Source organism: Dreissena polymorpha, chromosome 8 (genome assembly GCF_020536995.1).
Source record: "Dreissena polymorpha isolate Duluth1 chromosome 8, UMN_Dpol_1.0, whole genome shotgun sequence".
Classification (NCBI taxonomy): domain Eukaryota; kingdom Metazoa; phylum Mollusca; class Bivalvia; order Myida; family Dreissenidae; genus Dreissena; species Dreissena polymorpha.
Genome location: NC_068362.1, coordinates 62603129 through 62622287, shown reverse-complemented (window position 1 = coordinate 62622287; position 19159 = coordinate 62603129). Strand labels below are relative to the sequence as shown.

The 19159-nt window shown below is 32.6% G+C and overlaps 1 protein-coding gene across 1 annotated transcript in view; it reads right to left on the bottom strand.

Moving 5' to 3' along the window:
• Window positions 1-603: 603 nt before the first annotated feature.
• The window catches only part of LOC127840578 (uncharacterized), a 47145-nt gene continuing 28589 nt past the window's right edge, over window positions 604-19159 (bottom strand). The window contains exons 7-15 of the mRNA XM_052368988.1: window positions 17043-17143; window positions 9281-9421; window positions 8886-8988; window positions 7223-7345; window positions 4640-4763; window positions 2869-3572; window positions 1335-1609; window positions 875-1012; window positions 604-711 (exon numbers count right to left, since the gene is read on the bottom strand). Coding sequence (XP_052224948.1) covers window positions 604-711; window positions 875-1012; window positions 1335-1609; window positions 2869-3572; window positions 4640-4763; window positions 7223-7345; window positions 8886-8988; window positions 9281-9421; window positions 17043-17143 — 1817 coding nt within the window. The remainder of the gene's footprint in view (window positions 712-874; window positions 1013-1334; window positions 1610-2868; window positions 3573-4639; window positions 4764-7222; window positions 7346-8885; window positions 8989-9280; window positions 9422-17042; window positions 17144-19159) is intronic.

Below are 19159 nucleotides of genomic sequence, written 5' to 3'. Positions count from 1 at the left end.
GAATGTCATTTTAATAAACACATCAACGCCACGTGTCTTAAACAAATGATTGACTCGGTTGCCTGTACTTTCCGGAACTCTAAAAACCCCAACATTATTTCGATACTATATTGCTCAATGGCATACATTGAGTGTTAAGGTCTGTAACACTGGAACATTTTGTTTTCATTTCACAGCTCAGGCTATAGCTATAAGTCACTTGTTTTTCTTACATTTTCATTTTAGAGTATTCCTTGGTTTGAAAACAACATAAATCACGACCAACACTAGCCTTAAAAATGTCGGAACATTTAGAACAATAGCAAAACACACAGACGACATGAAAACAATTAAGTAATATGCCTGGCACCGAGGTCATCATTAGCCACCATACTTATTTAAGCAAAAGGTTCAATGACACATATACAATATAAAGTACACAGTATTACTGAAATACAAAACCCATTCTTAATTAAACATATAAGGGGTAATTATGCATAACTTCATATTTATAGCCAACCATAGGCTATAAATAAAGCTCCTGCGTTAAAATAAGAGTATAGTTAATGGATAAAACACTAGATTCTTAGCACATGGTTAACCATCAAAACAGCTTCTATTGGTTCAGTTTTCATCCAAATCTTCAATTTCTTTTGGTTCCAAATACACCAATGTAACGGATTCGTCGTCAAAAAGGTTTATGAATTCCATTTCAACTCTTTGCGTTAAATCCTAAAAAAGTATAACAAAAGCAACATAATAACATAGTATCCGGTGAAACATACTAGCAAAGCAGTAAACACAACCGTGTTATCAGTAATCAAAATTGATGTCTCTGTAATAATGCATTAAATAAATCGGAAGTAACAACCGGTATTTCTCAATCCAACAGTACCTTGCTCCGTGTTATATCTTTAATTGCCTGGACGTCAATTATAAAGTCAATCAGAGCTTCTGACAAGTCGCCCATTGATTTTGACAGATTTTCCAAAGATTTTATCATGTGATCCAATTCTCTTAGATCAAATATCGTCTGGAAAAATAAAATTATATTTTTAATGCTCAACTTCACTATAGCTTTACACTACATAGATTGGCATGCCTTGCTACTATATTATTTTAACATCTCATCTGGTATATTCATACAAACCAATCGAGTTATCTGTAAATCTTTACATATCATACGAAAGCAATAACTCAACTAGTTACTTAAAAGATGATTTCAAATCGGATGAAGTGAAGTTGATTTTGTTTTTTCATGTTCTTGTTTGAGTAATGTTTTTTAACAAAACTTCGTCAAACCACATGTGTGCATTTATTAAGAGTCGTCCTGGTATTGAGACTCTTTATTTTACCTTTCCGTTCGAGATTTCAGACACCATTTTAGCGACATGTTGACCTTGATTTTGCAAAAGAACGACAGGCTTGCCTTTATCAATTCGCTCGCACTTTCTAAGTTTACATCTTATCATCCGTTTTGAATTCCATGCCAGCATCAGCTTTTCAATGGTGCCTATCTCTTCGACGTGTCTTGAGGCCAAATCAACCTCGATTGCTAAAGCGTTTGCCAACTTTGCAAGTTTAAATTCCTTTGCAGTTGCCTGACTTCCACAATTCTCACCAAGAAGAGCTTTGGAAAATGAAAGTAACGTTTACCAAACTGGGAAGCGATTAGATAAACTTTAAATAACACAACATGTGTAACATGTATTCTCAATTCTGCAACTTCAAACAAGTACGTTTGTAAAAAAGTATGTTTTGTTAGGTTTATGTTTGAAAACGCTTAGCGCGAATGCAATTACAATACTGTAAGGTTGGTGCAAACGTTTTTGAGATACAATATCCTGCACACCCACTCAAAGTCACTTCTACGGAAACACTAACATTTTCCCTGATTTTTCAATTATTTTATAACATATTGCGTAAAAATGTTTACTAGAATGAATAATGAATCGATGAAATATCATTTAAATATAAATACCATTCTTTAAAGAACCAAAAAATAACATAATCTAAAAAATATTTAGTTTAAGTGATGATCATTAAACCCTTAATCTCATGAAAAATTAACCAATTAATTGTACATTTCTGGTGTCTCAGTGTCATTAATGTCAACACATTGCTGGGTTGACACATTGACACGTTTATCTGATTGAAAATCAATAACATCGGCATAATGCAAATATAATGTTCTTTCATTCCCAAATACAGTCTACAGTCAGCTACAGTAAACTACAATGGGATAAAGATAGGTTCTTTACAATTATGTCAACTCGTCACAAATGCTTTATAATATTTGGATAGGGTAATGTTTATGGAGGAGCAATAGGTCGTTATATGTAATGTGAGTCTTGTAAATACATATGTTGTTCTTGTGATACAAACTTGTTACCAACTACATGACTGCTTTTACGATCGACGAGTCTGCATATATATTAGTGCACACACAAGCTTTTTCATCTTTATAGGAATATGACAATATGCAAAGGAAAATCAACATTATAGGCATACTTTCATTAGCAGGTGCGGCGAGGGGAACCATACCCGAACGTATCAGAGCGTCATGGATAAATTAATTGAACGCTACTTTGAAGACAACGCTATAAAGAATCGATTTTATAATTAAGTAGCTTTTGCGATGAGAATAATGAAAGTGTTACGTTGGAAGTGCATTCGAGTGTGTAGAGACAATTCGATGAATTATTGCGAAATCGATATTATTTGGTATACATGTGCTTCATGAGTTATTTTGTATCATTGTCGGTAAGTTGTCCTTTGAACTCGAACGTTGTTTTGTTAATGTATTTTGGACTGAGACATAAGTTTTAATAATTAAAAAAACTTGTTTTGAAAGAAATTACTTAATATGTCGTTGCTTTAGATACTTACCAACAAAATGCGGAAACAGAATCTCTGATTTAAGAGTTTGAATGTCGGTCAAGGCCGCTGGTGTCACATTTATTATTTTTTCGAAATTTGGAACGATGACATTGATAGAAATTTCCACTTTAAATGCGAAGTTATATGCCAAGTAGATGCTCCTCCAATTCGCATTTTCCGAATGCATACGCGGAATCATTTGAATAAGACCTTCTCTGTGTTCCTTTAAGTAGTCAAAGAGAGATCCAAGTGTGATGAAGTCACCTTTCATTGTGCAATGACTCTTGTGCAAACTACATTCGCCACCAGATGCCTTCATTGTGAAAGCTTGGTGCAAGTATTTGGTAAAGAAACTGACTTCATTCGGTACGCATGTTGCATTCTCCTTCTGTCCTGAGGCACTGAACTGTATCCGACTCGTTTCAGGTCGAACTTCAATCGGTTTTGATTTGCAACAATCGAGAAATGCGATAACTTGTTTTATGTTTGCCATTTTTTTAATGTTGTAATTTATCCTGTTCATACTGTAGAATTTCTTTTTACCTAGGTGTTCACCCAACCAAAACCCTTTAGCATCATGATTATGTCCCGAGTAAAGAAATACCAAAGTGTGTATATCTTTCGAGTCCAGCCGGTCAAAAGCTGTATCAATCTTGGCTGACGATTCTTTCGGCGTTCCTTTATTTGAATCAATAATTTCTATGTTATCAGGGCTGAAATATCGCACCAGAGTCTTATACACAAAAGTATGTTAAACAAATAAATACATGTATAATGTTTACAAATTAAATAAACATTAATAATATAAGATCAGGTTTTGGAAAACACTGTTCACAGTTTGGCACAATGACAATTTTCCGAACGATAGTCATAGACTTAAATAGAACAACTTCAAACAAGCAAAATAACACTTTTGATATAAAAAATGTTAAAATATATGTTTGTTCATTGACAGTCATCAAATGAAATATGAAAAAATATATCGATACTTTAGCAAATAAGTGTATAACCGACAAAGCGTTTAAACTACCATCTTGTTTTAAAAGCCTGCGTGGTTAAGTTGTACTGTGTTATCATTTACTTCAGGATGTCACAGATTCGTACCTTAGTGCAGGAATATGTTTTTATTTGATATTTTTCCTTGTTTTTATTAAACTAAAAATATTCAAAATATTACAGTTTTGATCGTAAATGCATTCATTGACAGTCGTCAAACATTCGAAAAGGTGTGAAGAAGTTTCTTTAAAGATCCATAAACACTCAAAATCAACGAATATTTCGTGTTCCTTATCCAAAATGTTAACGCTAAACATGGGTTTCATCACTAGTAATTACATTTCGTGATTTGATTCATGTGCATCAACCGGAGGTTTGACAACAAATTCGTATACACAAAAAATCTTCGGCATAAATAAGTGTATGAATGTCATGACATAACCTTCTGATGACAAGCGCTGCCCAGCGTAAGGTCAACAATGACACGCGTTTTGAAAGCGTATTGAACAACGCAATAATTATGCGCAAATAAACAAACGCTGCCTAAATGTATGGTATGAAATAAAAGTATTACATTAAAAATGTAAAGTAAGACAAATCACAACTGTTTTAGTATTTACGGATATGTAATATCACGCAAACATGTTTATTATTTATTTTTTAATTAATTGCAAATCATAAGTGATATCTGCATGTTAGTCATTTGAATAATTTAATCGAGATTTTCAGAATAGAAAAAAATACCATACTAGACTAAATTATTGAGTGTTGAACAAAACCATACCTTATACACATGGCTGGAAGGGCTAAATTTGTAATAGCATCTCCGAACAGTTTAATGTCTAAGTCGAACATTTCCTGACCGTTCTTTTTATGTCCAGCAATCAATATAGCACCCCATCCGTGACCTGCAATATAGTTCTTAAGATTAAACGCGTTTGTCCCACTACTTCTCGAAATAGTACGGATTGAAATAACATGTAAATACAGCAAAAAAAAAAACAACAGGGGACAGCTAAACTGTGCAAAATACAATTAAAACAGTGCAATTCGTTAATAAGCTTTGTGCTGCGAAATCCCCTCAAATTATTGAAGTTTAGTTCAGTATGTCAATATGAACACGAGTGTAGGTAATATGTAGACTCTGGTTTTTATAAGCAACGACTGTCGAAGTATCCCAATCCTTTACGGACCTACTGGCGTATTGATTGTCCCTAGTGAAATGACGAATCGATATAATTCTAAGCATTTGCCTTCGCTAATGACAAGGCAGAGCATCAGAACTATTTTGTTCAACTTTATAACTATTATGTGTTTTAATGAAAATGATTTGAAGGATTTATGCTTTTGCTGAATGATCAACATTTATTATTTTCTTAGTATAATTAAATATCTACATATTTTATTTTTATTCTTAAGTTCAATGCATGAATGAATGACGAAACAGTAGCTTGGACGACGCTCGTTTGTGTTTTCTTACGTTATAGGAAGGTCCCTATTATAATTAAAACATCGCTGTTCATTATTTGGGTTTGAGAACAATTTCGTTATGATTTGTGCGACATTGTAGCTTAAAAATATACTGCTTGTATGTAATGAATGCGAAACACGTGTTCTCGAATATTCTACGTCCATTTACATTGGTAGACCGATGTTATTGATGGGAACAAATCTTTTTTTTGTAAAATTTTTTACTACAAACAGATACAGTGTGTTTCATAATATGTGATACACTTTCAAAGTATTACCCCGGGTCTAATAAAACTTATATATAAACAAACATGGTTTCTTAATGACAAAGAACATTCACCATTTTATATAAGACATAACGTACGGGAAAATGTTGACATCATGACGTCACATGTGATTTTATTAAAATTTGTTATTTTCAAGATGGCGCTTTCCACAGAAAAAACGTTAAAACATAATAACATTATATTATGAGAGAAAATCAGTAATTTTTGTCATAAGAGGAATGCAAAAGCTATATCCTTTGGATAGGTCTATTACCAGATTACAAGTAAACAAAGTTGTGAAACGGTTTGGGCAGTATGGAGATACCAGACCAGAGAAAGAACAACACGGGGAGACCAAAAAGCAGTCGCAGCAGTGAAAATGTTTAGCAGGTGAAGCGAATTATTGACGAACACCAGAGAGGTCGGTACAAAAGGTATTTTCTGACAATAACCATTCTTCTAGTGCCATCAATGTATGCAGAGTCTTAAGATTTTCCTCAAAACTAACACCCTACAAAGTTCCGGTCCTAACATCTGAAAGAAAGTGATGTAAACAAACGTCTTGACTTTGCCACTTGGATGACAGAACACGTTCATCTTCGTCAAAAGTTGTGGTTCAGCGCCGAATCTCATTTCTACATTGACCAACATTTAAACAAAAAGAACCATCTTTACTGGTCAGACGCAAAGCCTAGCATTTTTAGAGAAAAATCATGCCATGCTCAGAAAGTGTACTTGTATATAATAACTAAATAAGATTTTGTTTACCAATACAAGTCTATGTTTTGTGGAAAATGATACTATGTCCACAAACATATTTGGGACACACTGCAAAAAAATCAAAATGCTTTGTAATTCTTTGTAAAAACAAAGACGTCCGACCGTTCCACCTGCAATACTCTGCGCCACAATCGAAATCAAAAATTGCCAGTAATATTAGTGGTATAGTATGCTAGGTTCTAAAACGTGTTTACAATAAAGGATGCACTTCTTGTATATATTCATTTAATCGTTTCTAAAAACTAAAATGTTTTTGCTATGGCGTATCAAGAAAGTATCGATTGAGCAATTAATTCAAACATTCTAAGCTCACAGTTTGTTTTTCAATTGACTATTCCATTTCGGTGACCCGAAAATTAAACACTTTGCATTTATCTCATACTGTGTGTCTATTATGTAACTTCTATGGTATCAAATTTGTTATTGTCCTTTTCATTATGTATTGCAAAACTAAGTGTGAGGTAAAGAATGAAGGCAGACGCAAATGGCATCACTTCTAGTACTAAAACAAGTGGTGAAGTATCAGCCGCGTTATAAATTAGCACATCAATTTCATCTACATAAAACTAAATATATATGTAAGTAAACTATCAATCAAAATAACGCGTTAGCAGCATCGTTAAACAGGTTAAACGTTACAAAATTAAGAACAAAATAAGAGCACCTATATTAATACTTGAAACAATAGAGAAGTTATTGCAAAATAAAGTACCATTTGGGCATTCGTAGCATACTCGAAAATGAAATGACTTGTAATATTTTTTCCTATTAGCGGTCAATGGAGTATAGATTGAAACACGAGAAAAGAAACAATCAAGATATAATGTTTTCCTTCTATTGCAGAAACTCACCTATTATGGACTTGACGTCATTTCCACAATCGTAACATTTGACTGGATTGATGTAGCTGTTTCGCATACAAGCACAGCACGTCTTAATATGGTGTGGGCAGCCGTCTCTTTCTTTGTTGATATCTGCAAAGGCAAGAACCAAGATAACATTTACGTAAACTAGTTATGTGCCGTCCCTATTGGCGAGTCCAGTCTAGGTTTTGATAAGCGGAAGTAACAGGTGTAGAAGTAAACCTCCAGCGGGTAAATATATGTAAACAGCGATGATCAAATGGTTTAAAACACAATTTTGATCGATTAAACCATATTAAGTTTATATTTTCCAGGGGAGAATTAATGAATTTCACAATTAGGAACTTTTCTAATTTTTATGCAGTTTACACATATTAACCAATCAATTGACTTTAAGAATACAGTTAATCATGGAAAATGTAATTGCATCTTGAAAATTAACAATTAAATTGTTGGAATGTTTTAGATCAATACTGATATCTTAAGAACAACTAAATGTTTATACCGACGTGCGTTTTGCAATACAGTTCCTTTCGTCGTTCAAAGTTATACAGAATCATCAGCTAAAACGTTAGCATGTTTAATGAATAAAACTATGAATACGATATCAAACTTAAATATCACGTAGATAGTTTTTATATAACGTTTTTATTCGACGTTATAAGTTTTCTTACCTACGTACAATTATGTACATGTACACATTGAATTGGCACCGAGTATAATATAGTTTATTATGTGCATGTCAAATTCCAAAAGTCATTACATGGTAAATAATGGTTATTTAAGTTTTTAAATAAACGTCCTTCGTGCTCAGATGTACTAAAATATCAACCATATATCCTGTATTTAATTTAATTTTAATTTCAGAACAGTTATTTGGGTGTGTTTGCTATTCGTCTTCAAAACTAGATTGACACGTTGATTAACATAAAGATATGAGGTTCATTTATATAACACTAGATGGTCATGCTGACCCATACGCGCTCACCCGAGTTCACGGACACACGTTACTGAAAACTTGATAAGCTGATCTATATATCGACCACACTTGATCCAGATTCAATTATGCCTTTTATATTGTCAATATAACATTCTGACCAAGATGCATAAACACTGAGTTATATACATGTGGACCTAAAGAGGTAACACGTGATTAAAGATTTCTCCTGATTACCTAGCTTTTATACGCATTTGATTATTATTCAAACTTGGCCTTGTTATTGTTAAGTAACAATCTGAAAAGTTACATTAAAATGAGTCATAAATAATGCCAATTGAGTTCTCAAAGAGTCAACCTGACAAACCAGATGTGTTTATGCTCGATAAAATTCCGACCAAATGCGTGCCACAGTAGCTAACCATGAGCAATTTTTAACATTGCGATGCTGATTATGAAGCCAGCAGTTGACAGGTTTATCTCTTAATTGGCAGGGGCTCCGTAGAGATAACACTGCAGACTTACCACTTGACTCGACCATTTTATACACGCAAAATACCTTAATACGTTATAAATCACAACAGAAACATAGATTGCTTGTTATCAGGTTGACATTATACATTAATAAAATATTATATCTGTTTTTTTTTTCTGAGTATCAAAAGACCTTCTTCAGATGAGCGTATGGTGTTTACGAATAAAGAAAAAGAATACCAGTGTGCACATCTGGGACGGATTCATTCAAAAGACATATATCACATCGGTTATTTTCCACGCTGATCCACTTTGATACATCATTCGGTGTCCTCATCAACATCTGCAATACATACAAATCCATTTCTTATATAAAGTTATGCTTTGACTTTAATCACATACTGAATGACTTTGTAAAACACGTTTTCAAACAGTATTAGTAAGTTAAATTCTTGTTTAATAGTGCTTATTCTTTTTCATGGAAATTCATGTGAACACATATTAATTGTTAATTTTGTGACAAACACTCGTTGAAAATGTTTTGTAATATAATTAATTTATTGAAATTGTTTTACAGCATACATTTCAACAATGTATCTTACACATTTAGTTTCTCTAATATTGTATTAGCAAACCTCTAGCTTCGAATACAAGTCTTTTGATGTAAAACTTGTATCTCCTGTATATTTTGCATCTTTCGAGTCAATACTGGTAATGCATTCGTAAGAAATGTTGACTACTTTTTCGGTAACTTCATTGTCTGTCCAGATATTTTGCTAAAACAATTCCATAAAAAGTATACTGTGGTCTACAACATTTAATATTCGTGACCATGTACCAGTAAAATTAATGTATGAGCGAACATTTTGTATTTCCCATTATAATTATTAATTCTGGATATAAAAGTAACGGAAACAATTAAGTGTATTATAAATATACAGTCAAAACTGAGAACAGCGGTCAGTTAAGGTAAATGCCCAAAGTGACAAGTGACCGCTATTCTGGGATCACCACATTTTAGATGGTTGGTCAGTTGGTAGTATTTCCACGTCGTTACCCACCAAGTCGTTCGCACACAGTGTAAAACAAAGGCTCGTTTCCGATAACTAGACCTAAGCATAACAACATCAATAATTTATATTAAATAATACAGAATAGTGTGTTATATATTAATATAATTTCATAACTATTTTTAAACTGAATCTTTGACTTAATCAACGATATAATTATTGCTTACTCATGCATCTCGCTCGTTGAGAAAATCCGAGAGTTCGTATTTCATTCATTGGGGTGTATTTTTAAGTAAAAATTGCCACGTGTCATTGACGTAACATCCAAACAAATATAAAAGCGGATTCGCTGTCATAAACCGAATATACGGTATAATAATAATAAAATTTAGTTTGTTATAAAAGTTGCAATTCAATGTATATTTTTCTCGAACAGACGATCACTAATCCTTTCATCTTCTTCTTTTAACAGCACTCGCCATCTTAGTATTGATTTTAACACCTTTATTAGCGATAAAGATCTATCGACTATGTCACACGCTCATTCTTTTACGTTATGAATTCAGCCGCTTATTGTTTCAAATACATATTCATATTGTTATGTGCACCAACTTTGTTTGTGTTCTTAATTTGCGTGACTCGAAATGACTGACGCGTGACCGTTGATTTCAGTTCAACCATGACTTTCTGAGTGAAATATATTACCCGTTGGCCGAAACCGTTATTCTCAAGTGTAATAAAGAGTGATTTGCGTCGGGGGGGGGGGGGGGAAATCCAGATTGACCGTTGTCTACAATTGACCGTTTTATTCAAGTGACCGTTATGTCAGTTTTTACCGTATTCTCAATAATGATTACTATTCGCGTGACAACAACATTATAGACGCCTTTGTCTATTTTTAAGAACGGTCACGTGGTGTGCTTTAAGAATGCCTATAACGCCAACTGTTTATTAAGTTATTTCACAGCTCAGGTTTACTATGTGTACAAGTTTTAATTAGCTTTTATTGATGATATTTTCAACTCAACCGCCAAGGCGGGGAAATTAATTGATTTATTGCGGCTTCAGAATAACTGACACTGACTTTCAATTTTTTTGCTGAAATTACACTCAACTGTGATGTTTAGTTTTTTTATATCTGGAACTTGATTGTTTTGAGTTGGTATGTTTGCTAGATATGATACTGCGTCAAGTCGGTCTGTTATTTTATTAGCAGAAATTATGTTATGTATAGTAATGGCAATGCAGTACCATTGAAAATAGAAGGCAAAACAGAAAACGTCAAATAACTAAGACGTTAAACGTAAATTTAGCGATACGTATTGATGGTTAAATTTTGCGGGAACATAGCATCGCAATATTAATATTTCTGTATAGGACGCTTTACAAATTAAATTTCGGTAATATATAACTACGTTACATTGATTAAATTAAATATTTTTGTTTAAATATACAGCTGACTTCTTTTATTAGTTTTACAAGTTTAATTATTTATATCTGTAAGTAATAAACACCATGCCAGTTCACAACATAACCATTATCTAGATGAATACGTCTTTTATCGCTGTAAAACGAACGCAGCGATAACTGTTACTTTTCCGCAGTTCATGTTCTCTTAACAAATATAGCGGACATATATCTGTTTCTTCAGTGCTGTTCACCTCTAGTGGCTTCCCTGCCTCAAATGTGTAATGATTTCAATTTTAAATGCAGATAAAATATGCATTTTATGAAATACAATTATACGGGACATTAATATGGAATGGCTTACAGTCACTGGTTAAAAAAACTGTATTGCAATTTGCAAATTGTAAATGATAAGTATCGTTTATGTAAAACACTGTTAACAGCCGGGGCGGAATAGAAATATAAGGAATATCTTCCCATGTACATTTAAGTATTCATCAATTAAGTCCCGCTAATATTAACAAAAAATGAAGTACCTTTGAGAATATAGTATTCTAGGGGAGCTTTAAGGAAACATTGATGTCAATCACCTGTTGGAGCGTTACGTAAGTTTTTATTATAACGAATTCTACTTCTTAATCCCTAGACAGACTTTGACAAAACTTAAGAGAAATGATAAGTGTGTTTATGTTTTAAAGTTGCTAAAAGCGTTCCAGTCCATATCGTTCTTCTTTTTAAAGAAGAGGTCCAAAAGTCCCTACATACCTAAACAAATCTTAGTAGCTTTTGTGATATATTTATAATATATGTGTTTTCTGACCTTGCTCTCACCTGGAACCATTTTTGAACGTGAATGATATACCAGTAGAACACATTGTTTGATAAATTGTTATGCTCATTGGGAAAAAACATGTGCCTTCTTTAAAAACTGACCCATACATGTGCAGCCAAGTTTTTCAATGGACCGAAACCATTTTTGATTAATCGGCCAAGAAATCATAAAAACAAATGTTCTGTGCACATTTCCTGACGAATGAATTAAAAAGGGAATTCTAGAATCACTGTTCCCAATGTTTTACTATAGGCATATAAGAAAAAAATGTCCCGACCCCTGCCGGCAAGGTTATGGACTTTGACTTTTTTAACTAATTAATCTTTAGAAAAAAAATAAGTTTCATGATTATTGGACAAAACATGCGACGTTTAGAATGCAAATCTGAAAATTAGCATGCAAAAACCTCGTGCTGGCAAAGCAAATCAATCCAATGATGGCAATAACAAAATGGGAATAATACTTTGACAAAGACTTTGAAATAAATCAAATGCTTATCCAACCGTTTGGACTTACACACAACTCATCAAACTAAGAACTTTCCAATATAAATACATTATGTAAACTATTTCAAATAGTTTTATTAAAAGTTAATCACTTATGTGTGTTTTAAAACATTCCATCATGTATGATTTGTGTAGCAAGTCAGTAGATTCTAATACACATATCTTTTGGCAATGTCATGTAAGTCAACGCTTTTGGTATGGAGTAAAAGTGTTTATCGAACGAAAGGCAAATTTGACATGCATTTTAAAAGTTGATTATGCATATTTAAGCTTCAGTAGAGTGTTCGTATGGTTTTACTTTTATTTGATCTTAAAAACTAGTTTTTGATCGCACATGACTCAGTTTCTAACTCAGCCGAGATACCATTGCGACAAGTCTCATGACATGTGGCGTCTGTAGTGTTCACATGACAAATATGGATGACGAACAACATACAACGAACGACGGACAAAATGATCAAATTCCCATCATGAGCACAGTGTGTTAAGATAAGATTAAAGGAAAGGTTAAAACAAACTTGTTGACCGTAAATTTCCCCAAAAGCAACCATTTTCTATTTAATATATGTTGATAATAAAGATCTCATAAGGCGAAATACCACTTAATGTTTGCGATCCGACTGTTCCGAAGTTTTATTAAAAAATTGCATCATGAACGATTTCGTCAAAATCCAGTTATTTAATGACCTAAGTTAAGCTCTAAACAATATTAAGTTGAAATAATGTTTTTACAAGCTGTTGAAAGTTTAAAGGTCTAGGTAATATCGATCTGTAAAAAATGTTTAAATGTGTTGTTAAATGTTAGAAAATAATCAGAAAGCAAGAAACAAGGCAAACTAGATTTTCTATGTTTTATTTATCAATCTACTACAAATAAAAATCTTGCATTTTCTAGCTAGACATAAAGGTAGGCTACGTACAAACAAATCTAACGACACACCAACTTGCAGCACAATACCTCTTTCCAAACTCAAATTACTGAACATGTATTCAGTTGTGTTATCCCACACCTGGTATGCAGGAAGCTACGTTCATTTGTTATTGGTACAATGCCTCCTTCCAAACACAAGTTTTTGAGAGAAGAACTCTTTTATATTTTTTGTAACAGTGACCCAAGTCGCCACAAATGAAATCCCATGCTAGGACTATATGTAATTTACCTTCACACAGTGCGATTCCTACATACAAATTCAAGTTGTTGAATGGAATTCTTTTTTTTTGCTATTTTAAGAGACAGTTAAATTGACGCGACAGATAAAAAATACAAACATATGAAGCTTGTTTTATCCAAGATTTCATCACGATTGGTGTCTGCTAACTAAAGTGATTGTCCAGAAACCACCTGTTTGTTTCTTGTCTATTTTTTGTAACAGTGGCCGTGACCGACTGACCAAAATTGCAATACCAAGCTTAGTCTCTATGCAAGAAACCTAAACAAAAATCTGAATACAATCCCTCAATATCAAAGAAGGTCATTACTCGGAAAACTTTTCATATTTTAGTAACAGTGACATTGAATTAGACCTGACTTTTTCCCACTACAATTCAAAGCTTGGCCTTCATCAAAGCTTGCTATATCCGCAGTTGTATCACTGTGTGTTAATGCAGACTAGACTGCTATATCCAAATTTTCTTTATTATATGTTTTTGTTAACTACAGTAAGTGGCCACAAACCACCTGTTTGGCGCGGTAAAATATGACCTTATACAGTTTTGATTTTAATAAAAAGATATACACAATAGTGTCATGAACGCACTGTGTCGCTCACCTGATTTCACAGGTTAATATATCAGCTGGGAGATTATTGAAGGTTTTGTTATGTGCACCAAGCAAAACAATATACCAGGGTAATTATTTGAACGAATTTGTTAAACGACCATCATATAAAGAAGTTTAATTTCTCGATATACATATAAACATGTTACTCATGCAGTGTGGCCAATTTTTACCCAAGGGGCATGATTTGACCAAGCTTTGAAGAGAACTGCTTTAAGCTATATACATACTTAAAGTTTTGTGGTTTCAATATAAATAATTGAAACTTCAGCTGCTGGAGCAGAATTGCATTTTTATTATATACAATATGTTAGTTTCTTATTTAAGGCAAGTGACCAACTGCCAAAGCAGTATTAATATTTACCAAGGCACACTATTTTAAATGTTCCTAATTTATATTATATTTTGAGCTCTAGTGACCGTCATGATGCAGATAATCTTGTATGCACAGTTTATACAGAGGTTTCGTTTGAGACACATTGTATATACGACACAGAAAAGCCATCTCCCACAATAGCTCACCATGAGCACGTGTGATCAGAAACGAGACTTAAAGTTAATTAGAGCCGAAAATTACTCACTATCCCAAATACAACGAAAATAAGTTGATGTAAGTACATGTGTATAAGCTTATTGATTGTTTGAAAAATACATGAATCGGGATGTTTTGCTGTATACCAGTTTCACCCTTGATAGTTATTTTCCTGTGGTAGTTTTGCCTAGATTTGCCTGTGGTAGTTTCACCCGCTTAACATTTGATTTAATAAGACTATGGTAGTTAATTGAGGCCATTACACAATACCTCATATATTTCCTATTATTTGTAATTGGTACACGTTTCAAATCAATCAATGGGTATAGAAATAAAAAAAATGAATCGACTCTTGTACATTCATTGTACAACAAATGTAGAGAGGTAGTTTACTTAAAAACATGTTAGCAACTGTATATTATAGCCTTTAATCTATTGTTTTGGCACACTTTTTGATCTCACGATAGGGATCAGAAACAAAAACAGAATGTAATGACCTTGAATAGTGCAAAAATGTATGTGTTTTTTTAATTAAGTAATTATTATAATTTTAATAATATACTTGTGATTGGGTAATACATTAACCGTATTGTAGTAAACAAGGCAAATCAATAGCTGTCACAACAACTTTTAAGCCCCTTAAATAATATGCAGGATATTTCCAGAATTTCGTTGAGAATGATATAGTGTGTACAGATACCACGACATTTTGTACTGACATTTATTGATGGCAACCATAAATCAACCTTGATCATCATAAGATTTAATAGACTAGTAAAGAAGCTAATTTAATAACATAAAAATGTGAGAAGGTTAACAGGGCTATGGCAAACTTAAGAAAGAAAGCATACTTTCAAGTTCATGTTTTTTTTTATCTTTTATTATTCGCACGTTTTGCACCTGATATTGTTATTTATCTAGCTAATGCAATCATTGAAATAAAAATTCTTCTGTAACATGCGCTTAACACAATATATTTTTACGTTTACCACTCATGTTCTTTAAATTAAATCTCACTACACGAGTATTAATAGTTGTTTTATCTGTACACCCCACCTTGTTGTGATTGCTTAAACAAAATATCAAACGCACTGTTACGCTGAATGTCGAAGTTTAATTCAGTGTCTGGTTAACACAAAAGTATGTTCCTAGTAATAATTATAGTATGTACAATGTTCATTTTCGGCCTAAATCTTTAAAAATTAAATCATAGTGTTATGTTGATTTTTTATTAGTATTTGTATACACATTCAAGCTATGTAATAAGGCTTTTTACAAACTGCATATCGGCTAATTCCAAAGATGTATTGTGAAGATCTAGGATAAGTACTTTATGATGCTACTTTCTGAAATCATGCAAACAATGAGGAATTTTGTTGATATTTTATTATTGTCATTTAACCATGCCTGAGAAGGTTGTAATTAGTTTGATCTGGTAAATATTAAACAAATAAAAAATTAAATTGCAATTAAATTAAATTGAACATTTCTTTAATTTCTTTTGAATTTGAATAACAATGCTTCTAGGTTAATGTTTAGTTATATGTATGTGTTAGTTATATGTGAGATTTGGCGTACTATTCAACCTATTTAAACCCAAATGCTTAGCATGGACCATTCCAAGATGGAGACCAAAGCTTTTATCTTGTTTGTTTTATGTCGTGTTATGTGTATTGTTCTGGGGCACTAATAAGCTTATAAGGGAAATCTTTATTCAGTGAAAATTGTCGTTGAACTTTTCAATAAATAATACAATGTTTTCTTGGTACACAAGATACAATATTAGTCATTTTACCAATATTTACACGTTTAAAACATGTGCGAGCAAAACGATATGAAGGTAAAATAGCCAGAGACTTAAGGCATGTCATGAATTGAAGGAACTTCCCATAAGTGTTTGTCTTAAGGAGCCATGCAAATATGGGCTCAGTATTGTGTAAGCAATAGGTCGAATCAACTTCAAATGTACTAGCGGGTGTTCATATGAGTTTCTCTCCTAATAATGTTTGTGGTTTTTCCTTACATCTAAATATTTAATATAAATACATATCACAAACAAGTTCATGTTAAATTTGTAATGAAATGTTCGTGTGTTACTTTCATGTGCCCTAAACTAGTAAACACATATTGCACTTGCATTTATTCTTAATGTGTTATTTGTTGATGAATTAATTAATTAACGTTTTAACAAATGAAATAATAAATTAATGAAATAAACTAAATAATTAATGAATGTATGAACGAGTGACTGCATGTACAAATATATTAACAAATGACATTCGTCTATTTAGTTTTAAATAACACGTGTTTAGACCAAAATAGAAAAAATTTACCTGTTTTTTTCTTGTAACATACAAGTTCTGCCATTTGCGCATTTCATTTTTATGCGTATCGGGTTCTAGAGCGTTGTAGCCAGTTAATAATTCTCGCATAACTGCAAAATGATTGAATATTAATAACTATTAAAAACAATATTGTGAACATGTTGTCTAAATTTCTAATGTCACGGACACTGTAGCTCTCACAACACATTGGAGGCATTAAATCACGACAGTTATTGCATAGTGGACCAAAAGACAAAGGACCATAACTATGTAATATCTGGTCGAAGTGGAAATTTATTTCGTTAGGATCAAATACATATTTAGGCTTTAATCTTAGAAAGTTGGAGCGAGTTTTACCCTGTATTTAAAGGGGATTTAAAAACCAACTTTTGAGACTATAGATGGTACATTGTTAAAACAGACAATGGACCAAAGATCTGCAAAAATGTCGAAACCAAAAGTCCTTCCTTTAAAATCATCTACACATTAAAGCAGTTCAACTGTAACAGGTTGCGAAAGATCAAACCTGTATTTGAGCGGAGTTGAAAAACCAATTTGTGTGACTATACTGTATATTGGGAAAAAGACAAACGGCTATTCTACCAAAACTCGTTGAAGCCCAAAAACTTTTCTGAACGATTATCTTCTCGTAAAGTGGTTAATGAAGAGTTGAAAAACAAGCTTGACAGGACCATATATTCTTTAGTAACAAGCAGAGAAAGGGAATAATGCTTCCAAATTTCATTGCGTCCTGAAGTCCTTTCTTTAAGGGTATCTAGAAATAAAAGTCATTAAACTGTGACAGTTTGATCAAACCCCAACCGTAGTTAAAGTGAATTAGAAACTCTATCATTTGCACTACAATGATTATCTTATTCTAAGAAAAAACGCAGACAAAGGGAAAAACATTACAAAACATGTCTCCGCTATAATTCCTTTTATTTCTAAATTAAGGTCATTCAATTTCGAACGTCTGAGCGAGATCCACCTAGTAGTTAGAACACAAGCTTCACGGGCTGTATGATTTTAAGTAAACGAACAGACAAAGGGTATTATTCTACGAGAATCTGATCTAAGCCTAAGTTTCTTTCTTGACAATCATCTACACATTTAGGTCATGAAACTGTAGAATATTGGGCAATTCTTTTATATAATATAAACCACTATAAACCACTATAAATCAAATTGTGTATTGCTATCATATAGCCCTTATTCTGTACACTGAAATCAAACGCATTTTTTATACATTCATCTTACGATCGACATCTTGTAAAACAATGCCGCATAATTTTAGTTTTTTTTATAAATCTTATGACATTTGACAACTGCCTCAAATGAGAGAAAATACATAATTATTTCATTACTAAAATACGTATACATAATATCTATGTGGACTGACAGTCGGACAGATGAATGAAGGACTGCAGGGATTGACAGAAATACAAACGACAAACATAAAGCCAAATTGGTACATCAAGTTTCATGATCATATGCTACGTAGCTTTTGATTAATACAATTATTGAGGGTATTCGTATTTAAGTAATAGTTACTTGACCTTGAACCACTGGTGGAAACCGAAACGTCTTTTAATATCCCCAAGTGACACTGCACATAATAGAATACTAGTATGATGAAACCTTTTCAAAATACAAAGATTTATTCAATTATCAGCAGAACTTTTTAAACATCGGGCTCCGCTTAAATGTAATTTTTAAAATTAATATTCTAGTTATTTTAGTTTTTGCAGACTGACAGACAGTTGGACGGAAGAACAAAGGAATTAATTGACCGACAATCATACAGAGATTCTATAGCTGACTATATATTTACCAAGTTGCATTACTATATTGCATGTTAGTGAACCAGATTTGAATACAGCATAGGTATCATCAACACGGCTTAGATTTTGTCAAATTAAACATTCTAACAATGTTTCATTAAGATTAAGTTTTAAATGTGGACTATATAGTGGTAACGATGTCTTTATAAGATCTGATCTGGTGACCTTTTTTAAACGCATCTGACCCAGATTAACTAGCGGGTTAAATACTGTTTAATTTTTAATAAAACTAAGTTAAATCAAATTTGAGTGAAAAATGTGTCAGCATTAAATTGTATGAACTTT